This window comes from Bubalus kerabau, chromosome 1, assembly GCF_029407905.1.
Source record: "Bubalus kerabau isolate K-KA32 ecotype Philippines breed swamp buffalo chromosome 1, PCC_UOA_SB_1v2, whole genome shotgun sequence".
NCBI classification, from domain to species: Eukaryota; Metazoa; Chordata; class Mammalia; order Artiodactyla; family Bovidae; genus Bubalus; species Bubalus kerabau.
In genome coordinates, this window is record NC_073624.1 from 57,920,932 (window position 1) to 57,948,216 (window position 27,285).

Sequence of the window (27,285 nt, forward strand, 5' to 3'; positions counted from 1 at the left end):
GTGGGGGCGGGGCCACGGGCCGGAGGCGGAGCCCGGTGGACGAGTTTATGGCAGTTCGTTTGACTCCGCGGTTCCGTAATCTTGCCTTGACTGCCAGATCCAGCTTCCCGGCCCTGGGCGGAACGGATCGAGCTTCGTGAGCCCTAGAGGCTCCAGGAAAAGAAGGACAGGTAGCCCTTTAGAGCCTAGCCAAATGTGCCCTAAAGAGGGGGACAGCTGAGGAGAGCGAAGGTTTGGACTTTGAGCTCAGGCCTCTGGGGCTCGCCCCTTTCCTGGATCCGCCCCTTTCCCCGCCCACCTGTCCTCTCAGTCTGACTGAGGACCGCCTCTGGGTCTTTTCAGAAGCTACGCTTCTTGGGGAGTCCTGGAAAGCAGTGCTTCTCAGACTTTAACACGAACACATGATTTGGGGGTGTTATTAAAATACAGCGTGGATTCAAGAGTACGGTCTGATGGTCTATGTTTCTAAGACGTTCATAAGATGATGCCAATGCTGCAAGTCCTTGAGCTCGAGGACTATTTCTTTAACCTGGCCTACTTGTTTAATGACGCTTAGCGAGGCAGATGGTCCGTGGAAAATAACTCTTGTCTCCAGCGCTCATAGACTCCTAGGCTTATCTACCCCACCCTACCCTAACTTCGACCCTACTTGCTTCTACTTCTCAAACCTTCCCCTTTTCCACTCTGCTCTCCACCCCCTGCTCCTGTCTACGCACTGTCCACAAGGTCTCGCGCTGTAATAGTTCAAGGATAGACAGCTTCTGCTACAGAAGGCGTTTGAAGGTGACTGTTTCTTTGCTCTAAACATCACACCATTATGTAAAATTGGCACCCAGTTTCCTGTTACTTACTCCTTGGAAGAAAGTTATGACCAACCTAGACAGCATATTAAAAAGCAGAGACATTACTTTGCCAACAAAGGTCTGTCTAGTCAAAGCTATGGTTTTTCCAGTAGTCATGTATGGATGTGAGAGTTAGACTATAAAGAAAGCTGAGCGCCGAAGAATTCATGCTTTTGAACTGTGGTGTTGGAGAAGACTCTTGAGAGTCCCTTGGACTGCAAGGAGATCCAACCAGTCCATCCTAAAGGAAATCGGTCCTGAATGTTCATTGGAAGGACTGATATTGAAGCTGAAACTCCAATACTTTGGCCACCTGATGCGAAGAGCTGACTCATTTGAAAAGACCCTGATGCTGGGAAAGATTGAATGCAAGAGGAGCAGGGGACGACAGAGGCTAAGATGGTTGGATGGCATCACCGATTCAATGGACATGAGTTTGGGTAAACTCCGGGAGTTGGTGATGGACAGGGAGGCCTGGCGTTCTGCGGTCCATGGGGTTGCAGAGTCGGACAGGACTGAGCGACTGAACTGAATTGAACTTTCAGTTATTCATAGGCAAAGGAAGAAAGACCTTAAATTCTTGGATTATAACAACAAAAATCTAGAAACAACATTCTAGATGTTTCAATTTATTCCCTTATCTTACTAAAAAAATTTTTATTAAAAATTCACTGGGGTAGGAGGGAATGAAGAGTGACTGCTAACTGTATGAAGTCTTCTTTTTGAAGTGATGAAATGGTCTGGAGTTAGATGAAAGATGGCTGCACAGAGTTGTGAATGAAAAGTCATTGAATTGTACACTTTAAAAGAGTGAATTTTGTGAAATGTAAATTATATCTAAATTTTTAAATTTTATTGTCTCCAATTAATTGAAAAACTTTATATATGTACATTATAAAAATCAGAAATATGTATGCTGAAAAGTGAACATGCTTTCATTATGTCTATTTCCCAAAGGTTAGTTTGAATTTTATCCTTCCAGACCTTTCTTTCTGTTTTCGTATATTTGTGTATAGGTTGGGAATTTATTTTTGCATAACTAGGATGATATTAATAGTATACAAATTGTTCCGCCCAACTCTGTTTTTACTACTTAATGAAATCCTTCATGCTATAAATGTCATTCTTCCTAATGGGTGTTTAATATTCTGTAACAAAGCTATACTATAATCTATTTAACTATTCCCCATGTGCTGGACATTTTACTGTCTTCAGGTTTTCATTATTTCTAAGTTTTTTTTTTCAACAAGAACAACTGACAGATAAATCAGTTTTTTCAGCTCCTTGCCCTAGATTTCTTTCATGCAAAGGTTGTCATTGTTCAAAAGTCAAAAAGAAGAAATAAAAACAGAGTCTGATGAAGCCACAGCTCTGTAATAAGCAAAATTTCAGTAAGTGTGTGCATTCCTTTTGAATGTATCCTAAATTAATATTCTTCAAGACTATACATTCACATAATAGTATATGTTTTATCAGTAGATCAAATTCCTAGGTTTACTCTGATTTTATTGGGAGGTGAACCTGTGCAATCTTAGTAAACCTATTATAGTTTCCATAAGATGCTAGGAGAAGAAACTTAAGAAAGGCATTGGCAGCAGATATGACATAAAAAAACATAAGGTTGCAAAAAAAGTATATATTTTTGTGTAATCTAAACTTGCTAGAAACATATGTTTAAATTTTTTTCATGATGCTCTGGTCCCTTTCAAGCTACTCAGCTATGGGATGGTATTTTTCACTCCCTTCAGACTCAAGTGGAAATAAAAAGAAGGAAGCAGCATTTACAAACATAAAAGACTTTTACCAGTTCCTATGCTGTCAATGCAGTATTAGGTCATCTTATGCAAAATATGTGCCTAAGTAGTAATGACATCTTTCGTCTTAAAGGAGTTTGTCTTTGCCAAGTTCTAATGAATCATAAAGTATTTGAACCAGTAGGAACAAAGCTATTCAAAAATGAAAAGGAATTGGAATTTGAAGATTCAAACAATAGTCTCTACAGATTTCTAGGCAATAAATCATCTTATGTTTTTTGCAAAAGAAAAAAGAATTCTGAGACTGGGTTAACTGATGAAATAAAAGCAAAGAAGCATATAAGGTTAGTGTTAACCAAGATATTGTAGTATTTTGTGTTTAGATGCTGGCAGAACAGTCTTCATTGAGCGAACCTTAAATATTCTACTTTCAAGTTTTTTCAGAAATTAATAAAAGAAATAGCCATATATAAATTAATCTATTTCTGCATTTGCTCTAAAACAGTTATGAGGAAATGATCACATAAATACTTAGAATTTATACCAGGAAAAACTTTATCTCCTCTGATGAATTGTGTGCTTCCTAGTTTTTGAAAAGTGACTTAACCAAAGTAGATAAAGTCAAAGTTATGGAAACTAGAGCAAAAGTCTTCTTTGTTATAGAAACCATGATAACCTTAGAATTAACATATATATTTTTCTGTTTATTTACAATCCTAACATCCTCTTTTGGTGATATTCTGTTATCTAATAAATTTATTACTTGTATCTTTTGGGCTTCCCTGGTGGCTCAGATGGTAAAGTGTCTGCCCGCAATGCGGGAGACCCCGGTTCGATTCCTGGATTGGGAAGATCCCCTGGAGAAGGAAATGGCAATCCACTCCAGCACTCTTGCCTAGAAAACCCCATAGACAGAGGAGCCTGATAGGCTACAGTCCATGGGGTCGCAAAGAGTTGGACACGACTGAGCGACTTCACTTCTTCACTTCTTCACTTGTATCTTTTACTGTAAGCTGCCTGACATCTTTTTGAAAATAGGAAATGTGTAAGTAAGTTTTAATAAGTAAATTTAAGTGCATATTTGAAATATTGGTCCTATATATAATAGAGAAATTCACATATTGTTTCTTTCAACTGACCAGAAGAGGAAATGATTTCAAATCCTCTAGCACGAGATTGGTGAGGAAAGAATTGAGGAACTTATTGACACAATGAGAGGGACTCTGGCTTTACCTGTAAGCATCACAGTTGACAAACCTGTTCTCCCACTTTCAAAAGGTAATTTCAGTTTCCGCTAGTTCTTTTCAGAACTTTTAAGGAAGAACTGACTTTTAAAATTGACTTTACTTTTTTACAACATTGTTAGGTTCACAGAAAAATTGAACAGAAAGTACAGGGAATTCCCATATATACACAGCCTCCCCCACTATCAACACCCTACACCAGAGTGGTTGTTTGCTATAATCCATGCACTTACACTGACATATCATTATCACTCAAAGCCCATGATTTACATTAGTGGTCACTCTTGGTGGTGTATATTATGATGTGGGTTTTGACAAATGTCTGATGACTGTTCCACCATTATAGTATTATACAGAATAGTTTCATGGCTCTGTAAATGCTCTGTATGTTCAATTGCTCAGTCGTGTCCAACTCTTTGCAACACTATAGACTGTAGCCCCACCAAGCTCCTCTGTCCATGGGATTCTCCAGGCAAGAATACTGGAGTAGGTTGCCATTGTCTCATTTAGGGAATCTTCCCAACCCAGTGATCAAACCCAAATTTTCTGCACTGCAGGTGGGTTTTTTAAATTAGCCATCGAGGCATTGTCCTTCCTTCCCCAATACTTCATCTACTTGTGGTTTTGTGCTTATAATGCCACTTAACAGTGGAAAAAACAGCCCCATGCCCAGGGCAGTTAGGAGGGATGCAATCACAATTCATAATGGTTACATACTATAATGTGTGTGGTCAAACCATGACAGAAGCAAAACAAGCATGATTTGCACACTGGAGGAGCAAAAGTTATCAATGATAACTAGGATGAGTGTGAGAAGAGAAATGCATGGTGCCCAAAGAAAGGGTGCAAATGAGAAGAGAAGAGGAACTAGAAGAAAACTCTGAGAAAGATGAATATTTAGAGGACAGGCTGAAAAAGAGGAGCCAACAGAAATTTGATTTTTACCTGTTATGAGTGAAAAAGAAAAACTTGTCTCATCATTTTCCCATGAGGATATAGGATACCTTACTTGTCTCTGGAGAAACCTGTATGCAGGTCAAGAAGCATTAATATCAGTAACCTCAGATACGCACATGACACCACCCTAATGGCAGAAAGTGAAGAGGAACTAAAGAGCCTCTTGATGAAGGTGAAAGAGGAGTGAAAACACTGGCTTAAAACTCGACATTCAAAAACCAAAGATCATGGCATCAGGTCCCATCACTTCATGGCAAATAGATGGGGGGAAAGTGGAAACTGATAGATTTCATTTTCTTAGGCTCCAAAATCACTGTGGATGGTGACTCAAGCCATGAAATTAAAGGACACTTGCTTCAAGGAAATCCATGACAAACCTAAATAATGTATTGAAAAGCAGAGACATCACCTGGCTGACAAAGGTCTGTACAGTCAAAGCTATGGTTTTTCCAGTAGTCATGTATGGATGTAAGAGTCGGACCATAAGGAAGGCTGAGTGCTGAAGCCTTGATGCTTTCAAATTGTGGTGCTGGAGAACTCTCAAGAGTCCGTTGGACAGCAAGGAGATCAAACCAGTCAATCCTAAAGTACGTCAACCTTGAATATTCATTGGAAGGACTGATGCTGAAGCTGAAGCTTCAATCCTTTGGCCAACTGATACAAAGAGTTGACACATTTGAAAGACCCTGATGCTGGGAAAGATTGAAGGCAGCAGGAGAAGGGGATAACAGAGGATGTGATGGTTAGATAGCATCACCAATTCAGTGGACATGAGTTTGAGCAAACTCTGGGAGATAGTGAAGAACAGGGAAGCCTGACGAGCTGCAATCCATGGGATTACAAAGAATCAGACACAGTTTAGTGACTAAACAAAAACAAAAAGAAATTCCTAACTAAAGATGGATATAATTTATCAGTGAAGATGCTTATAAAAGTAATTTTCATTTGTTGGGCCTTTCTCTGGGCCAAGTAACTTGTTAATGCATTTTATATTTGTTATCTATAATTTAACAATAGACCTGTAAAGTGAGGGTAGAACTTTCATTTTATAGTTGGAGAAACAGACTCAAAAGGATAAATAAATAAGACATGGTAAGGGAAAGAAAGATGGCACTCTTATGTACTTTTAAAAACATTTTTATTTTTATCTTTGTTATACATATACATAATATAAAATATTAAAGTAGTTCTACAGATTTTCTCACCAAAAAATTAGTTTCCTACCCTTCTCCTCTCATGCATTTGCTGCTGCTAAGTCGCTTCAGTCGTGTCCGACTCTTCGCGACCCCATGGACTGCAGCCCACCAGGCTCCTCGGTCCATGGGACTTTCTAGGCAAGAGTACTGGAGTGGGGTGCCATTGCCTTCTCCGTCTCATGCATTTGCCCCTCTCCAAAGACAACCATTTACAATTCTGTATATTGTAACTCATGTATGTTATAAATGTATCTCATGTCTCTAAATGTCATGCTTATACTGCTGCTTCATGCTTTTTCAGTTTTACAGACATCTATTAATTTTCTAAAAAGGAAAATAGGGTTTATGTCTCTTCTTTTTCTTGCATTTGTCTCCCAAATACTTTAAATGGTTCACATGCATTTATATACTCTTCTATGAATAACATATTTAACAAAAAATGTTAGGTGAAAATAGAAATATCTTTAGTTTGAAATATCTTTTAGTTTGAAATATCTTTAGTTAGAAATATCTTTTGTGTTTAGCCAGATATTTTAAACATTGTTACAAAACAATAATTACTAAGTTTTGCATTTTAAAAAAGGAAATTTTTTTGGCTGTACTGTGTATCTTGTGGGATCTTAGTTCCCCTACCAGGGATTGAACCTGGGTCATGGCTTACCTGGTGACTCAGCTGATAAAGAATCCACCTGCAGTGCAGGAGACCTGGGTTCGATCCCTGAGTTGGGAAGATTCCCTGGAGAAGGGAACGTCTACCTACTCCAGTATTTTGGCCTGGAGAATTCCATGGACTATCCATGCAAAAAGTCGGACACAACTGAGTGACTTTCACTTTCACAGCAGTAAAAGTTCTGAGTTCTGACCACTGAACTGCCAGGGAATCCCCTAAAAAAGGAGACTTTATGTTAAAACAAAAATCAGCCAAGTCCGGGAACATCTACTTTACTTTAGTTTAGACTATTTATTTTATAGACAAGGAAACTGAGACTCAGAAAAGTTAGATAACTTGCAAAGTTTCCACAGTTAACTAATGGCATCAAGACTCAGACCTGGGAACTTCCCTGGTGGGTCAGTGGTTGAGAATCCACCTTGCACTTTAGGGGATGGGGGTTCAATCCCTTGTCGGGGAACTAGGATCCCACATGCCTTGGAGGAACTAAGCCTGTGGGCTGCATCATGTGCCAGAAGATCTGATGTGCTGCAACTAAGACTCAACACAGTAAAATAAATTTTTAAAAAGGACTCACACCTAGATTTCCATACTTTTACCCAGTGTCTTATCATTATTGTTGCAACAAAGTATTGTAAACTATTAAATGGGTACAGTTGAAATATATGTAGTTGATATGTTTGCTCTTTGTCTCAACTGAACGTGTCAGCCTTCAGAATACAGAAACAGAGAACCTATTTTAGTTGTTCTTTCTAATAAAACATGGTTTTGAGAGAGGTACTCTTTCATAAGTTACTAATAACAAGTCTCTTTATTTTTGAAAGTCTTAAATCCACTTAAGTAAGTTTTTTATTGTTTTTTGTTTTGTAAAAGGGCTTGCAAAAGAGAACTAACTTTCAAATGGATTGTTCTTATATCTAATGAGTAAAAAAAATTCACTCTAAAAAAATTTTCATACCAAAATTTTTGGAAAAATGCATTTGGAAGTTTCTCTAAATTCTAACAAATCAGGCATGGTTGTAGGTTTTGTTGTTATTATTATCCACTGAAATCTGACTATTCTGTGATCCTCAAGCACAAAAACACCCCCTCAGATGTATTAACACATATAAAACTGTCTGGTTTTATAAAATTAAATAATTAGCTGGCCCACAAGAAAATCTAGGCTACTTTCTATTTGGAAAAATATGGCTGGCTAAAGGTATGCAGTTGGCAATACACCTGTATAAATGTCAGCCAAGAAATAAAAGTATCAAGTCCTTCTTTTCTTTGTTTTTAAAAAAGGTCATTCCTTAGTTCCCCCAAAACTGAGAAACCTACTTCACTTGAATTGAGTCGAAAATTCTGCCAGCAGTGATAAAGCCAGGACTGCAGGCTTCTTGCAAATTTGCATTTGTGTGACTAGTAGAGTCAAGGTGAACCTTTGCTGAGATTTGTTTATTTTTTACAAGTGAGATCTGTTCTTTGCTGAGATTTGTTTATTTTTTACAGGTGTTTCTTTCTGATAACACCTATAAAATGTATTAGAAATATAAAAAAATATAATGACTAATATTTTGAAGCTAATATACTAATATTTTTGAAATATATTTTAGAAATGTTAGGGATTCTAAAGATGCAGGTACTCTCCCTCTCTCCTGAGGGGAATGTCCAGATCGGCTAGAGCAATTCCATACTATTCATCAGTTTTACTTGACTTCCAGAAGAATACATTGTACAAAGGTTTCCTCAGCCAAAGCGAAGTGTGATTCCTACTGAACACACTGTACTTCTCCCACCAAAACATTTACACACCGAATGAAATTGCCTGTTGACTTGTCTTTATTTCCTACTGGAGTGTGAGGTACTTAGGGACAGTCCTCATCTTTGTTCACCATTGTATTTCCCATTGAATGACCCAGTGCTTAGCTGTTGGTATGTAACATTTAATGAATGGCTCATATACTGCCTCCTCATTTTATAAAAATTTTCTTTATATGGACAGAGAAGTCTGGTAGGCTGCAGTCCATGGGGTCACTAAGAGTCGGACACGACTGAGCGACTTCACTTTTACTTTTCACTTTCATACATTGGAGAAGGAAATGGCAACCCACTTCAGTGTTCTTGCCTGGAGAATCCCAGGGACGGGGGAGCCTGGTGGGCTGCCGTGTATGGGGTCGCACAGAGTCGGACACTATTGACGTGACTTAGCAGCAGCAGCAGCATATACACATATACTCATCTGTACATATATTTGTGTTTAGGCTATCCTAAACGCTGGATGGACTGTATGCTCTTCAAATGCAAAGTGTATCCCCTTGTATCCCCTTCACCCAGCACAGAGATGATTGGATAAGAAATGCTCCATTAAGAATACGGTGGTGACTGTATGCGTTGTCACAACATCCTTCTTGAGTCTTAATTTCCTCACATGGAGCTAGCTATTCTGTTAATCAGCTCTGCACTTGGCTAGTATGTCCAGACATGCACATTTCTCTGCTCCCTCTCCTTCAGGTCTTCGCTCAAATATCATCTTCCTGATGATAATTCCCACACATCTTATTTAAAATCACAACACTAATCCCATAGTGTAGTCTGATCTCCATTTTTTCCCTTCATTTCTATCCAGAGAAAACAAACTGACACAGACATATTTCACTTTTTGTTATTTATTGTCTGCCTCCCTCTTCTCCGTAGACTATAAGCTCCATTAAGGCAAGAATTTTGCCTGTTTTGGTTACCACTATGCCCCTGGAACCTAGAACATTGTCTAATACAAAATAGGTCTCAAAATATTTGTTGAGTAAATGAATATTCTGTCTTGATGCTATTGCTGAATAGTCTTTTTTCTACTTTTGGATTTGTTCATAAGAATCTATTCATGCTTCTTGGCGACTTGATAAAATTTGCCTTCATCCATTTCATGTGTGGCTATCCTTTCCTCCTCACCTATGGATGGCTGCTGAAGGGTCATTATTGTTATATATATCTTTTTCTAGCACTTGATTCAGTGCTATGCCCAAAGGTTGGTATTAACAAATATGGACTGATTGATTAGAGGCTATTTTTCTCCTGAGAAACCTGTATGCAGGACAAGAAGCAGCAGTTAGAACTAGATATGGAACAACAGACTGGTTCAAAATTGGGAAAGGAGTACATCAGGGCTGTATATTGTCACCCTGCTTACTTAATTTATATGCAGAGTACATCATGCGAAATGCTGGGCTGAATGAATCATAAGCTGGACTCAAGATTGCCAGGAGAAATATCAACAACCTGAGATATGCAGATGATACCACTTTAATGGCAGAAAGTGAAGAGGAAGTAAAGAGCCTCTTAATGAAGGTGAAAGAGGAGAGTGAGAAAGCTGGCTTGAAACTCAACATTCAAAAAACTAAGATTTGGCCTCTGGTCCTATCACTTCATGGCAAGTAGATGGGGAAATTGTGGAAACGGTGTCAGTTTTCATTCTCTTGGGCTCCAAAATCAATGCAGACAGTGACTATAGCCACGAAATTAAAAAATGCTTGCTTCTGGGAAGAATAGCTATGACAAACCTAGACAGTGTATTAAAAAGCAGAGACATCATTTTGCTGACAAAGGTCCGTCTGGTCAAAACTATGGTTTTTCCAGTAGTCATGTATGGATGTGAGAGTTGTACCATAAAGAAGGCTGAGCACTGACAAATTGATACTTTCCAACTGTGTTGCTGGAGAAGACTCTTGAGAGTCCTTTGGACAGCAAGGAGATCAAACCAGTCCATTCTAAAAGAAATAAAACCTTGAATATTCATTGGAAGGACAGTTGCTGAAGTTGAAGTGCCAATACTTTGGCCACCTGATGCAAAAAGCTGACTCACTGGAAAAGACCTTGATGCTGGGAAAGATTGAGGGCAAGAGGAGAAGGTGGCAACAGAAGATGAGATGGTTGGATGGCATCACTGATTCAGTGGACATGAGTTTGAGCAAACTCTGGGAGAATAGTGAAGGACAGGGAAGCCTGGAGCGCTGCAGTTCATGCAAAGAATCAGACACGACTTACAGACTGAACAGTAACAAATGATCTCAGGTCTTTACTAAAAGATTGTTGATATATTTTTTGTCAGTAACTCAGCAGTAGCAAACTCAGATGCCTTTAGGAGCCAGGCAGATCGGACAGCGTGTGAGGATTTCATTTTCAAACATGTAGGGAAAATATACGCTGTCGTTTTGCTTGAAATGCATGACCCTTGTTGTTTAGTCTCTAAGTTGTGTCTGACTCCTTTGCGACCCCACCAGGCTCCTCTGTCCATGGGATTTGCCAAGCAATGGCCCCATTGGCTGTTTTTCCTTTTCCTGCTTAAGACAGAGATATAACTCTAGGGAAATTAATTTCTACTGTAGCAAAACCAGTAGCATGATACCATGAAAATGGAGCTGACAGTCAACTTCACTGTTGGGCAACAGCAGGAAGTGCTGGGGTTTGTGGTGAGCTGGAAATGACATGTCAGTGTAAATATGGTAGCCACTAACTTATATCAGCTAACTCTGGTCAGACATGAATTCAAGCCCAGTGTTATGAGATCTTCAGTTCAGTTCAGTTCAGTCGCTCAGTCGTGTCCGACTCTTTGCAACCCCATGAATTGCAGCATGCCAGGCCTCCCTGTCCATCACCAACTCCCGCAGTTCACTCAAACTCATGTCCATCGAGTCGGTGATACCATCCAGCCATCTCATCCTCTGTCATCCCCTTCTCCTCCTGCCTCCAATCCCTCCCAGCATCAGAGTCTTTTCCAATGAGTCATCAGGTGGCCAAAGTACTGGAGTTTCAACTTTAGCATCATTCCTTCCAAAGAACACCCAGGACTGATCTCCTTTAGAATGGACTGGTTGGATTTCCTTGCAGTCCAAAGGACTCTCAAGAGTCTTCTCCAACACAACAGTTCAAAAGCATCAATTCTTCGGCACTCAGCGTTCTTCACAGTCCAACTCTCACATCCATACATGACTACTGGAAAAACCATAGCCTTGACTAGACGAACCTTTGTTGGCAAAGTAATGTCTCTGCTTTTCAATATGCTATCTAGGTTGGTCATAACTTTTCTTCTAAGGAGTAAGCATCTTTTAATTTCATGGTTGAAATCACCATCTGCACTGATTTTGGAGCCCCCCAAAATAAAGTCTGACACTGTTTCCACTGTTTCCCCATCTATTTCCCATGAAGTGATGGGACCAGATGCCATGATCTTCGTTTTCTGAATGTTGAGCTTTAAGCCAACTTTTTCACTCTCCTCTTTCACTTTCATCAAGAGGCTTTTTAGTTCCTCTTCACTTTCTGCCATAAGGGTGGTGTCATCTGCATATCTGAGGTTATTGATATTTCTCCCAGCAATCTTGATTCCAGCTTGTGCTTCTTCCATCTTATGATACTTTGAAAAAGAAGCTAGAAACCGAGAATTTTATATGAAATCTCCCATTTTTAAACAAATTAATTTTATTCAAAATACTATATTCAAAATTCTATTTAAAATAACCAGATAAGTCATGGCTATGATCCAAATTTCATGCATAGGCTATTAGCAGTACCCCTTTATAGATAACAGCCTTGTCATGGCGAAAGGGGTTACATAACTCAATGAAGCTATGAGCCATGCCATGCAGGGCCACTCAGGATGGACAGGTTATAGTGAAGAGTTCTGACAAAACATGATCCAGTGGAAGAGGAAATGGCAAACCACTCCAGTATTCTTGCCACAAGAACCCCATGAACAGTATGAAAAAGCAAAAAGATATGGCACTGGAAGATGAACCCCCCAGGTTGGGAGATGTCCAGTATGCTACTGGGAAGAACAGAGGGCAACCATGGGGTTGCAAAGAGTCAGACACGACTTACTGACTGAACAACAATGATTGGCAGTAAAGCTCTGCAAGAGATTTACTGTAGCTTTAGCTTCTGCAATTTTCTTTCATTTAAAGAAAAACACAATATTAATGATGATCCAATGCTTAGAATTGTACTACTCCAGTACTTTTGCCTGGAAAATCCCATGGGTGGAGGAGCCTGGTAGGCTGCAGTCCATGGGGTCGCTAGAGTTGGACGCGACTGAGCAACTTCACTTTCACTTTTCACTTTCATGCATTGGAGGAGGAAATGGCAACCCACTCCAGTGTTCTTGCCTGGAGAATCCCAGGGACGGGGAAGCCTGGGATTCCATAGATGGTGGGCTGCCGTCTATGGGGTTGCACAGAGTCGGACACGACTAAAGCGACTTAGCAGTAGCAGCAATGCTTAGAATAATAAAAAAAACTTTATGAACTCTTAACATAAATGACCAGAAACCCAAGTTAAAATTAACCTAATACTATATTTGAATTTAAAAACAATTTAACTACAACTATCCCTGCTTTTAATAAAATTGTAAATAATTAGTAATCTCATTCTCTCAGATGCACAAAATAATTTATAAGCAGGACCAATAGCTTTTTATATCTGGAATTAACCTATTGATAATACCCCTTAAAAGCTAGATAATATCACTTTATAATTAACATAACCAGAAAATAAAAGTAATATGACTCATAACCCTGGTGTCTATTTAAAGGTCAATCTTGAAAAGAAAAACTGTAATTTAGCCAATTTAATTATCCCAGTACTAAATTCATCCATTATGTTAATGCTTTTGTATTGCTGGAAATAGAATTTTATAACACTGACTGAAGTGTTATTTATTAGTCTGATAGTTGTATTATTTTTCTTTCTAAGCTGTGGAAGATGTTTGAAAACAACAAACATTGTTATGTATTCTTCAATTTATTCACCTTCCATTCTTGGAAAGTATTTTGGAAACTCTAGTTAAAACACAAATTCTTCAATTAAATAGAGAGGAAGATCTTGTTATTGCAAACTCTAAACTAGACAGAGAGGTGATTCCAAACTTACGTCTACCTGAGTCAGTTCAGTTCAGTCGCTCAGTCGTGTCCAACTCTTGGTGACCCCATGAACCACAGCACACCAGGCCTCCCTGTCCATCACCAACTCCTGGAGCCCACCCAAACCCATGTCCATCGAGTTGGTGATGCCATCCAGCCATCTCATCCTCTGTCGTCCCCTTCTCCTCCTGCCTTCAATCTTTCCCAGAATCAGGGTCTTTTCAAATGAGTCAGCTCTTCTCATCAGGTGGCCAAAGTACTGGAGTTTCAGCTTCAACATCAGTCCTTCCAATGAACACCCAGGGCTGATCTCCTTTAGGATGGACTGGTTGGATCTCCTTACAGTCCAAGGGACTCTCAAGAGTCTTCTCCAAAACTGCAGTTCAAAAGCACCAATTCTTCAGTGCTCAGCTTTCTTCACAGTCCAACTTTCACATCCATACATGACTACTGGAAAAACCATAGCCTTGACTAGATGGACCTTTGTTGGCAAAGTAATGTCTCTGCTTTTTAATATGCTGTCTAGGTTGGTCATAACTTTCCTTCCAAGGAGTAAGCGTCTTTTAATCTCATGACTGCAATCATCATCTGCAGTGATTTTGGAGCCCAGAAAAATAAAGTCAGCCACTGTTTCCCCGTCTATTTGCCATGAAGTGATGGGACCAGATGCCATGATCTTAGCTTTAGGGGACCATTTTTATTGTCAATTTATAACTAAAATGTTCTTTCACATCTTTTATCCTTGTTTTTTTAAATGTATGAGAACGTAATCGTATATATGAGCAAACACCAGCTTTGATTTAGAAATTAATCACTGAATTCTCCTTTGATCTAAAATAGAAAGTCCCTGGTTCTGACCTGTGAGAAGATAACCAGATATCTTAGTGGTTTAATTCATTTGAGCTCAGTCATGATTTGTCAATCTTCTTTCCCTGCACCAGCCCTGAGTGTTTTGCCACAGTTCTATTATTTCCATTTTATAACCATAAATAACAACCATGACGGTTTTTACTGATTTATTCATCCCTGCTGTAAAAGACGCCACAGTCTAGTAGGGGAGATGTTCATGAAACAAAACATTACAGTACAATGAAATAAGGCCTATCATAAAAGCAGTCTCATTTGTGGAGATGTTCCAGGACCCCTGTAACCTGAATGAGGTCCCTTCTCTTACACTCCCAACTCCAAGGTATTTGTCACTCCTGGTAAACCAGTTGCTAGGAACCATGGGTATATGACCTTGGGTACTTCTGGGATTCAGGCAGAGAGAACTGATATGATTTTTTCTCCCATGTGGGTCAAACAAGAAAAGAACATCAGACTCCAGGCCTGGGAACCAGAAAGCTTCAGATCCTGGGAAGAGCTAGTGATCAGACCTGTGAACCATCTTAATCAGCCATGGTCCTGTTTGCACATGACATGCATGCGTGTATGTGTATGCTAAGTCACTTCAGTTGTGTCCGGCTCTTTGTGACCCTATGGATCATAGGCCACCAGTCTTCTCTGTCCAAGGGATTCTCCGGACAAGAATATTGAAGTGGGTTGCTGTGCCCTCCTCCAGGGGGTTTTCCTGACCCAGGGATCAAACTTGTGTCTCTTATGTCTCCTCCATTGGCAGGCAGGCTCTTTACCACTAGTGCTACCTGGGAAGCCCCTTGCACATGACACGCTTGCTCCTAATTTACAATAGGCCAAGAATGACCCAACAAGTGGCTGAGACTTCCCCAGTCCCTGAGTCAGAGAGAATACAGGGACACCAACAAAGAAACACGATTTCTTTAGAAGCCTTTGCAGGAATCAGACAGCAGCCGGTCAGCCTTTATGAGCTTCTAGGCAGAAAGGGTAGGCTACCTGCAAGAAAAATGCAATCCAACTACCCTTAATCTTTTCACCTGCAACACTAGGAGCCGAAAAATAATGAGTTACACCTTTAAGCAATATGTTCCATTTACCTTGGGGGTAGAGGGGAGGGAAGTGAAGGAAGGAAGGAGAAGGAAGTGAAGAGAAGAAGGAAAGATATTTCAGGATCATCAAGAATTCATAGTGTGTATCACTTAGGAACCCCATCCTAAGAAAATATTCGAAGATACATTTTAATCTGTTTACAAAGGAATAGCCAGAACCCCAAGATGAAGACAGGTGAAGAAGAAGGAAATATTGGTAAGCAATGAACTTTGGTCTGGGTGCTCTATTTTCTCTTCTCCTTAATTTTGAACCCACATATGTGCATGCATAGAAACATACATGCATGGGTTCAAACATATATGCCTGCATACAGACACACATACACACATAAATTCCAAGTTGATAAGGTAAAACTGTGTGAGAATGTACAAAGTGTAAGTGCTAAATATGATGTCAACAAAGAAGGTACATAGTATTAAGGGAAATTATAATAAATACTAACCTATCTCAGCAAAATCTGGGGTTGGGAAGGTGGCAGATGCGGAGAAGGGGGAATTATAGGCCTTCCAAAGTTGTCACTGAAGGGAGGGAAGAGTGAAAGAATCTTAAATTTATTTTATTTTATAAAGAAATACTGAATTCAGAGACTTTTAAATACATATTCATGGCTGTGCAGGATCTTAGCTGCAGCACAAAGGATGTTTGATATTTCTTGCAGCATGCATGATCTTTAGTTGCAGCATGTGGGATCTAGTTCCCTGACCAGGGATCAAAAGCAGTCCCCCTGCATTGGAAGTGAAGAATCTTAGCCACTGGACCATCACTGAAGTCCCCTAAATTTCTTATCTATTGGGGTTGGGAGATTAAAAGGGGAAAAGAGTGTGCAGTGGGATTTAAACAGTGCATCTTGATGGGAAAGCATTTAGTATCTTATTTTCAAATAAAATACAACCATATGCACCTAATGATCAGAGTGGGAAATGAGAGAGGAACCGCCAATGGAATAGAGCAATACAGATGAACTCTTCGCCACAAAATCTAACAAAGGTAGAAACAAATAATGAAATGGTGGCTCCCAGATATTATAATTCCCTGAAAGTCAAGGTAGAGAAAAGTATGGTGGTATCTAGTAAGGAAAAATCTATTTTACTCCCTTATCATCCAAAAATAATTACTGAAAAGATTTTCTAGTTGTTTCTTCTTAGATTGTTAATTATAAGCTAGATTTCATTATGCTTTATCAAAGAATGTTTTAGGTAGATAAATGTAAACATCAACCATTGATTTATTTTGTTTTTGCCTCCAGGATTGATAATTGGCTTAATTAGTGCAGCAATTGAATGCTTGGAATATTTCCCTGGTCAGTTAATAGTTACTGTTGGCCAGCAGTTAGTACAACACAGAAACGAAGAGACAAGACTGAATACAGAGAAGTTACTCTTTGATGTCATAGTAAAATATTATAATCAGGAGTTCAGTTCAGTTCAGTTCAGCCGCTCAGTCATGACCAACTCTTTGCGACCCTATGAACCACAGCACACCAGGCCTCCCTCTCCATCACCAACTCCCAGTGTCTACCCAAACTCCTGTCCCTTGAGTCGGTGATACCATCCAACCATCTCATCCTCTAACATCCCCTTCTCCTCCTGCCCTCAATCTTTCCCAGCATCAGGGTCTTTTCAAATGAGTCAGCTCTTCCCATCAGGTGGCCAAAGTATTGGAGTTTCAGCTTCAATATCAGTCCTTCCAATGAACACCCAGGACTGATCTCCTTTAGAATAGACTGGTTGGATCTCCTTGCAGTCCAAGGGACTCTCAAGAATCTTCTCCAACACCACAGTTCAAAAGCATCAATTCTTCGGCACTCAACTTTCTTTATAGTCCAACTCTCACATCCATACATGACCACTGGAAAAACCATAGCCTTGACTAGGCAGACCTTTGTTGACAAAGTAATGTCTCTGCTTTTTAATATGTTGTCTAGGTTGGTCATAACTTTCCTTCCAAGGAGTAAGTGTCTTTTAATTTCATGGCTGCAAGCACCATCTGCAGTGATTTTGGAGCCCCCCAAAATAGTCAGCTACTGTTTCCACTGTTTCCCCATCTCTCTGCCATGAAGTGATGGGACTGGATGCCATGATCTTAGTTTTCTGAATGTTTAGCTTTAAGCCAACTTCTTCCCTCTCCTCTTTTACTTTCATCAAGAGGCTCTTTAGTTCTTTACTTTCTACCATAAGGGTGGTGTCATCTGCATATCTGAGGTTATTGATATTTCTCCCAGCAATCTTGATTCCAGCTTTTACTTCTTCCAGCCCAGCGTTTCTCATGATGTACTCTGCATAGAAGTTAAATAAGAAGGGCAACAATATACAGCCTTGATGTACTCCTTTTCCTATTTGGAACCAGTCTGTTGCTCCATGTCCAGTTCTAACTGTTGCTTCCTGACCTGCATACAGTTTTCTCAAGAGGCCGGTCAGGTGGTCTGGTATTCCCATTTGTTTCAGAATTTTCCACAGTTTATTGTGATCCACACAGTCAAAGGCTTTGGTATAGTCAATAAAGCAGAAATAGATGTTTTTCTGGAACTCTCTTGCTTTTTCAATGATCCAGCAGATGTTGGCAATTTGATCTGTGGTTCCTCTGCCTTTTCTAAAACCAGCTTGAACATCTGGAAGTTCACAGTTCACGTATTGTTGAAGCCTGGCTTGGAGAATTTTGAGCATTACTTTACTAGCGTGTGAGAGGAGTGCAATTGTGCAGTAGTTTGAGCATTCTTTGGCATTGCCTTTCTTTGGGACTGGAATGAACACTGACCTTTTCCAGTCCTGTGGCCACTGCTGAGTTTTCCAAATCAGGAGAGAGGCTGCTTATTAACTGATGAGTATATTGGTATTTATTCAGGAATTATTGAACTTTTAGTTAAGTGATGTTTAAACTTCAGTTTTCTTGCATAATAATAAAACCTGAAGATACAAGTTGATGGAAATGTATTATATGGGTATTGCTTTTTTTGGCTGTGCTCTGCAGCAGGTAGGATCTTAGTTCCCCAAGAAGGGATTGAACCCATGCCCCCTATAGTGGAAGCATGGATTCCTAACCACTGGACCTCCATGGAATTCCCTGAATGTTGCATTTTAATATTTTTTTCTATGGTGTCAAATTACTTCATGGAGTCTTATTTTTTTTTTTTTGCCAAAGACCATGGCTTATGGAATCTTAGTTCCCCCACCGCAGACGAAACCAAGGGACCTGTCAGTGAAAGAACCAAGTCCTAACAACTAGATCACCAGCAAATTCCCTCATAGAGTTCTTTTTTCACTACTTTTTGCCTGTCACGTAAATTGTAATGCCAAATGTAATAATGTAGTATAGGAATTAGATCTAAGGTAATTCTCTCATAGGGACATTCTAAGAAATATTATGATACACTACAGGACTAGAGAGGGGCTTCCCTTGTGGCTCAGCTGGTAAGGAATCTACTTTCAATGCTGGAGACCTGGGTTCGATCCCTGGGTTGCGAAGATCCCCTGGAGAAGGGAAAGGCTACCCACTCTAATATTCTGGGCTGGAGACTTCCATGGACTATACAGTCACAAAGAGTTGGACACGACTGAACGACTTTCACTTTCACTTTTCACTTTCACAGGACTAGAGAATTGAGGTATCTGTAAATATTAATTTCTGATGTACTAATTTGGTGATCTTTTAGTAAAATAAAAGTTGAGTGACATATCATGTCTTTTTTTAGCTATGTAGGTGGCCATATAATTTCACATTAAAAACAAATTAAGGGGACTTCTCTGGTGGTCCAGTGATTAAGACTCTGGGCTTCCAGTGCAGAGGTTGCCGGTTTGATTCCTGGTCGGGGAACTAAGATCCCACAGGCTGTGGCATGCAGCCAGAAAAAAGAAATTAATTAATGTTTGACAGTGCCGGATATAATTATGCATGTGTTTGGCATATTATATAGATAATTTCCTATATGTTTGAGATATTTTATAATAAAAACTTTTTGAATGTAAAAATGAATCTGCAAATCAAATACAGCATCACAGCATTTTAATTGACTGCTAAGTAGTATAATCTGCATTTATTTTTTCCCCTTGCTTTGTCGTCTTTGTAAACCTATGTAACAGAAAATGAAAAAAGAACAGAAGCACTTGAAGCAACACAACTATATCTAAGATTGTTGTTGTCCAACGTTAGAGAAGAATTACGATGGCTACTTACTTTCATGGCAATTGCATCAGAAGCTAATGCCAACAAGTTGCAAAAAAGGTGAAAAAAATTGCAACAGTTTTAAAACCTTCTATTTATTTCGTTTAAAACCAACTCAAGCTAATGAATCTTTTTGTTTACAGTTTGATAACAAAATGGTGGTCCTGAAAACTCTTGCGAAAGCAGTTTTGCAATCCAAATTATTATTAAAAGTACATGCAGGACAACTAGTCTTGTTCCTGTTGGAGCTCCACTATGAGCTCTTCAAGGTATGTCTGGCATTTTGCCAGACACTTATTACTTATTACTAAGCTATTTGTGTCAGATGAAAAAGCAAAGCATTCACTTAATAAATGATTTACTGAGTACCTATAATGGGCAAAGATTGAAGGAATGCTCTCTCCCCACACCCACTAAAGAGAAGAAACCAAATTCAAAACAACATTGGTATTTAGTTGATATTTACAAGTATACTGATTAATTTCTTCAACCTATTTCTGCTGCTGTTGTTGCTGCTAAGTCGCTTCAGTCGTGTCTGACTCTGTGAAACCCATAGACGGCAGCTCGCCAGGCTCCCCTGTCCCTGGGATTCTCCAGGCAAGAACACTGGAGTGGGTTGCCATTTCCTTCTCCAATGCATGAAAGTGAAAAGTGAAAGTGAAGTCGCTCAGTCGTGTCTGATTCTTAGCGACCCCATGGACTGCAGCCCACCAGGCTCCTCCGTCCATGGGATTTTTCAGGCAAGAGTACTGGAGTGGGATGCCATTGCCATTTCTGGTGCATTACTATGTGCCAGACACTGTCTTAGGTACTTGGAACACATTAGCAAACAAAACACAAAGATGCAGGCCCTTTTTCACTTTTGCTTCAGGGACCCAGGTTCGACCCCTGGTCAGGAAACCAGGATTCCACAGGCTGCATGGTGCAGACAAAAATAAAAACATACCCAATAAGTTATCATCATATAGTTTGATGGAAAGCAACAAATGCAATAGGAAAAAAAAGGAGCAGTTTAAGGGAATTTTGATGTGACAGGGTGGGGGTTAGTAGGAGCTTATGGTATTAAATGCTGTGGCCAAGGTTGGGCTCACTGAGAAAGTGAGATTTGAACAGATAGTGGAACGAGGACAGTCAACTAAATTGCCATGAGTGTGGGAGGGTTTGTTTGGGGCAGAAAAAATGGTTCCTAGAGCAGAGGCCTTGGAGGTGATGCTTGCTGGGTGCTGAGGAACAAGAGCAAGAAAGCGGTGAGCAGAGGGGAGAGTAGTGTGAGATGAGGTTGGAGAGGAGGTGGCCCTTGTAGACCATTGGAGAGACCTTGCCTGTCCTTGGAATAAAGTGGGGAATCGTGAGAAGTTTTCAGCACAACAGTGGGCTCATCTGACTGATATTTATGAAGATAACTGGCCTTTGTGTTGTGGACAGATTATAAAGGGGGAAGGAAGGAAGCAGAAAAATCTTTTAGGAGGCTATTGTAATAACCTGGCAAGAAATGTGGCGACTTGAAACAAAGGAGTAGCAATGGAGTTAGAGAGTCATTGTCAAATTCTTGATATATTTTGAAAAAGATCTTAGAAAAAGATTTTTTTTTCCTAACATAAGAAAAAAGATTACCTTTTAGCCTCACTACTATATTTTAGTACCAGACACTGGCACTTTTAGTGGCATTATTTCTCCAAAGCCTCTATAAAGAAATATTCCCTTCTTAACTGGATGGGAGGGGAGTTTGGGGGAGTGTAGATATATTTAAAACAAATTGTTCCCTTCTCAATTTTTTTGTGTGTAAAAAATGTTATCTCGTGTCATTAGAAACACATTGGTTTGAATTTTGTAGCAGTTCTCTCACCCTTAACTGAAGTTTCTTTTCCATTATTTCAGAGAAAAAGGTGGTACTAAGTATATACAATAGAAGCAGTCCCTCTTTTATGACTTTTGAATGAAATATATTCTAAAGCTCATTTAAAAATCAGTTGTTACTCTGCACCTCATTTTTCATCATAAAATATAATAAATAGAGATTAGGGCAGTGGTTACATAAATGTTTAATTCTATAGTCACTAAACCATAATTCATGTTTATTCCTTACTTATAAAAAGATCCAACCAGGAATTTAGAATGTTTTCTCTCCTCCTCTTCCTTACCACTTAGCATCTCCACTTTGTTCTCACTCTGCCGCCTCCTCTGGGTAAATGAATTCTCCTCTTTGCTACATATGGTTGAGAAGTTAGAAAGGATTTTTTACCTCCCCCTCGTGTTAGAACTAGCAATGTCATAAAGAAAGTTACTGGTTCAAATTTTGTAGCAGGACTGAAAGGGAGAAGGAACTTGACATGGGCTGGAGGATGTGCTGGTATGGAATTCAGGAAGCTGGGAGAAGTGACTCCAGTGACTGGTTTCTGGAGATTAGGGGATGAAGTATTTCAGGGAAATTGAGATGGGGGTATTTATAATATGGGATCTCAAGCAAACCAAGCTTTTCCCTGTTACAGGGCTTTACTTGTGCTGTCTTGGTTATGTCTGGGACATTTTCTATTTAGTCTTTTTATGGCCTCACTCTTTCACATCACTTCAGGCCTCTGCTCAAAATGATAGTCTCTCAGTAAGTAAGAGGGGTATCTTTCTATCTTCTCTAACTAAGATAGCTACCCATCTTCTTCACTCTAGCTTTGTATCCTGCTTTATGCTTTCTTAATGGCACTTATCACTACCTGAAGTTATATATTTGCTGATTTTTGAAATTGTCTTTATCTCATGTGCTGTCATGTCTGAGAATGCAAATTCCATGAGTTCAGACTTGATGTGCTTATTTATCACCTAGAACTGTCCTAGAAATCACTCACTAAATTTTTGTTGCATGGCAGAATGAATTGATGGGGATGGCTTCATGTTTGTAAATTTTCAGGACAATAGAAGCTAATGGAAAGGTACCTACCTTGGGGCTCAAGATGAAGGAGCTATGTGGATATGAGGTTCAACGTTGGTAGGTCTACCCTCTATAACAATGTTAGCTGAGGAATTTTTTCGTCAGATACATGTTGTAATCTGGGATTTCCTTTGTGTAATAACTAAGACTGGAAAAAGAGTATATATCTATTTTAAGAGAATGATATTATTATGTATTTTAGAGCTACTATTTACATACAGATCATGTGATTGCAGTGCAAGATTATCTAGTCCAGTGCTGTTAAAGTGAAAGTGGAGTCGCTCAGTTGTGTCCGACTCTGCAACCCTGTGGACTGTAGCCCACCAGGCTCTTCAGTCCATGGGATTCTCCAGGCAAGAATACTGGAGTGGGTTGTCATTTCCTTCTCCAGGGGATCTTCCTGACCCAGGGATGGAACCCAGGTCTCCTGCATTGCAGACAGACGCTTTAATGGAAGTACAAATAATTTTTATTATAGTAGAACACTGTACTAATGATTGGTTAACCTAGTTTCAGATATATCACATATGTGGAAGTAGAAAATAGAATTTTAAGAATTCTAAAAAAGTTTCAAGTATTTATATACCCTTTATAATTCAGAGGCTTTCTGCTGCCCGCCCCCTTTCCCCATCTGTAATCCTCTTCCCCTATGCATTGGTCAAAAAAACTGAGATTTTTTTTGCCATTCCCTTCTCCAGGGTATCTTCCTGACCTAAGGATCAAACCTGGGTCTTTTGCATTGCAGGCTGATTCTTTACCGTCTGAGCCACCAGGAAAGCCCCCTATATTAGATTAAGCCCCCTATAGTAGATTACTGGCTAGAAAAATTCATATTAGAAACTTGAAAATATCTGTTTTTATGTAGATATAAAATCAGAAGTTACTGTAGGACTTCCCTGGTGGCTCATAGGTTAAAGTGTCTGCCTCCAATGTGGGAGACCCTGGTTTGATCCCTGGGTTGGGAAGATCCCCTGGAGAAGGAAATGGCAACCCACTCCAGTATTCTTGCCTGGAGAATCCCATGGATTCCCATGGAATCCCATGGACTGCAGGGCTACAGTCCATGGGGTCGCAAAGAGTCACAAAGAGTTGGACATGACTGAGCCACTTCACTCACTCACTCACTCACTCATGTAGACACCAGTTACTTTATTGGATCTGGTTAGTAAGAAATTTAAGAAGCTTCTGCATGGAGAAGATCCAGATGCCATATCAGGTATTGACTCAGACTTATTCTTTCTATATCATTAAGTGACTGTTATATAAGTTGGAAGGGAACCAAGGATGAGTATGTAATAAATGTATAATGCTATAAAAGGTGGTTACATTAAGGTTATTTTTAAATATCTCTAGAGTAAGTTCTTCTCTAGTTCTTTTTGGAAGCTCTCTGTTTGATTACCTTTCTTCTAAAAACGTAAATACTTTCTGTATCTCATTGCTGCTTCCAGATGGGGGTATTTATAATAGGGAATCTCAAACAAGCCAAGCTTTTTCCTATTATAGGGCTTTACCTGTGCTGTCTTGATTATAAAGACAGGGATAAATATTTGATATCAGAAACATTTAAAATCAACTGACTGAGAAAGTGGTTCAGATGATCAGATATGTGTCTGACTAAGGATGGAAAAAAGATGATGAACAAAGAAAAATGGCATGGCAGGTTTTTGTGTTCTGAGACTGATGTGAGTTGTTACAGGGCTAAAGGCAGTATGGTATAGTATAGAGACTTCAAACCCTGCGAGTGGGGCAATCCCAGGTTCAGACCTTAGCTCAGCCATGTGGTCCAAGCTTCTGTTTCTTTATTGATAAGGCAGGGCTAATAATAATGCCAACAACTCTACACCTTAGAACATTGAAGATTTAGTGAGAAAAAGTTCAAAAGGTTTGATATATGTAAACATTCATTGTAAGCTATTATTATATTATTATTTGAAGGGCAGTAGGTTCTGAACAGAGAGTTAGGTGTAGGATTTTAAGTTTTCAGAGGCAATGTAATTCCAGGGTGTCAGCACGTGTGATTAAGCAAAGGCCATTATAGTGAAAATAGAAAAAAACAAAACAAAACACAAAACCTAATATTAATGGGCTGTAGGATTTCAGAAGTTACCATGATTGAGAATTGCTTTGCTGTGTCTGGAGACTAAGGTGTCCCCATCTGTAGATCAGCATACAGAAAGGCTTAGTTGACTATACATGCTAAGACAGCTCACAGGGCTATGCAAAAAAGACTGCTCACATTCATGAAATTCTTTGTTCATGTTTTGTACATGCTTCTGATGGTTCAGGACACACTACCCCAAAACATGGCACATTACATTGAATATTTTAAGCTGAAAGAGTTTGAAAAAATGGCAGAAGCAGGAGGGTTGCTCTGACCTACTCCCCTCTTGCCATTTCTCCCTGAAATAGGCTGTAACACCTTCATATGAAAGATGCCTTCTCTACACCAGGAGCAAAGGACTATCCTTATCTCCCAATGCAAAGGGAAGTCAAGAAGAATCTGAACAAACAGGCTTTGCTAACTTTTCCCAGTTTATTACAATTACCTCATACCTTACCTTGCAACATTCTTCTGGGACTGTGGATTCTTCATCAAAGAAAAGAAAGTGAAGTCGCTCAGTCATGTCTGACTCTTTGCGACCCCATGGACTGTAGCCATGGGATTTTCCAGGGCAAGAGTACAGGAGTGGGTTGCCATTTCCTTCTCCAATTCTTCATCAAACCTAGCATAAAGTATATAGGTCTGTTTCTTTGAGTCTTCATTTCCTTATGAAGGCTCCTATGTCACATAAAACTTACTAAATACATTTGTGTGCTTTTTCTCCAGTTTTTGTATTTATCAGTTTACTTCTCAGACCTAGCCAGGGACCCTAAGAAAGTCAAGGAAAACTTTTTCCTCCCCTTCACCTTCTATCTGTGAGTCATGTCACTTAAATTCCAGTGTGTTCTACTTGAAACTAGTATAGTAGTACATTGGTTCTCCTACTTCATGGACTTATTTTGGAAATAAAATCAAACAATGTATGTAAAATAAGACAAGGTATGTTTTGCTATAGAGCACATGTAAAGAAACAGTATTACTCTGAAGCAAAGACAATATAAGTAATGTCATATACCATATTTGAGGAAAAAGGTCCAGCATAACACCAGTTTGAATAGGTACATTTTCATGATTTTCTTTTTTTAACTTGCTTTTTCAATTGTACTTTTTTTTTTTCAGGTTTCACATCTTGCCAATGCTTGACGTACAAGGAGTTTGAAAAACATAAGGAAAGGACAAGCCAATATCTTCACCAGTTGGCTCTTGAGATTAATAGTAACCCTAGTATCTCTTTAAAATGAAAAAATAAATTAATTAAAGAATTCCAAAAACACCATCCAGAAGTTTTGCACTAACGTTTCTGGGATAGGAAACTATAATTTGTTAATATAAAGAACTCCTTTGGTAGTTTTCTCAAACTGCCAATACCCACACTACAGAGAAAGGATAGCCTATAAACATTTTAAATGTAATTATGCTTACTTTGTTAAGGAAGAGTCAAAAGGTATACACGTTCAGTCATAAAATACATTACTCCTGGGATGTAATGTATAGCATAGCAACTATAGTTAACAATACTCTAGTTAGTATTTGGAGGTTGCTAAGAGAGTAGATCTCTAAAAAACTGTAAAGGATGTTTTTTATCTTTAAAAGGGAATGTAAGTTAAATTCTTGTATGCTGATTCATTTAATTACTATGCTGCTTATTAAATGTGGTGCTATTATTAGGGATCTGATACAGTTCATTTCCTTAGAATTTTTTTTCCATAGAAAAAGAACATTTCATCTATGAGTTCTCCAAAGAAAGCATGTTTTTTCCTTAGTACATACTACTTTTAAGCTACCCCTTTCAGTTCAGTTCAGTTCAGTCGCTCAGTCGTGTCCGACTCTTTGCGACCCCATGAATCGCAGCACGCCAGGCCTCCCTGTCCATCACCAACTCCCGCAGTTCACTCAGACTCACGTCCATCGAGTCAGTGATGCCATCCAGCCATCTCATCCTCTGTCGTCCCCTTCTCTTCCTGCCCCCAATCCCTCCCAGCATCAGAGTCTTTTCCAATGAGTCAACTCTTTGCATGAGGTGGCCAAAGTACTGGAATTTCAGCTTCAGAATCATTCCCTCCAAAGAACACCCAGGGCTGATCTCCTTCAGAATGGACTGGTTGGATCTCCTTGCAGTCCAAGGGACTCTCAAGAGTCTTCTCCAACACCACAGTTCAACAGCATCAATTCTTCACCACTCAGCCTTCTTCACAGTCCAACTCTCACATCCATACATGACCACAGGAAAAATCATAGCCTTGACTAGATGGACCTTTGTTGGCAAAGTAATGTCTCTGCTTTTCAATATGCAGTCTAGGTTGGTCATAACTTTCCTTCCAAGGGGTAAGTGTCTTTTAATTTCATGGCTGCAGTCACCATCTGTAGTGATTTTGGAGCCCCCCAAAATAAAGTCTGACACTGTTTCCACTGTTTTCCCATCTATTTCCCATGAAGTGATGGGACCAGATGCCATGATCTTCATTTTCTGAATGTTGAGCTTTAAGCCAACTTTTTCACTCTCCACTTTCACTTTCATTAAGAGGCTTTTGAGTTCCTCTTCACTTTCTGCCATAAGGGTGGTGTCATCTGCATATCTGAGGTTACTG

General features: G+C 39.4%; 1 protein-coding gene across 1 annotated transcript; it reads left to right on the top strand.

Moving 5' to 3' along the window:
* Positions 1-47: 47 nt before the first annotated feature.
* On the top strand, positions 48-26,144 carry DEPDC4 (DEP domain containing 4). The gene is given in 13 exon segments (XM_055576171.1): positions 48-86; positions 89-170; positions 2,730-2,921; positions 3,733-3,766; positions 3,768-3,874; positions 13,384-13,570; positions 16,762-16,780; positions 16,782-16,932; positions 18,318-18,372; positions 19,590-19,730; positions 19,813-19,942; positions 23,734-23,812; positions 25,817-26,144. Coding segments are annotated over 13 exon segments (1,392 nt in total). The 3' UTR covers positions 25,993-26,144.
* The last annotated feature ends 1,141 nt before the right edge of the window (positions 26,145-27,285 follow it).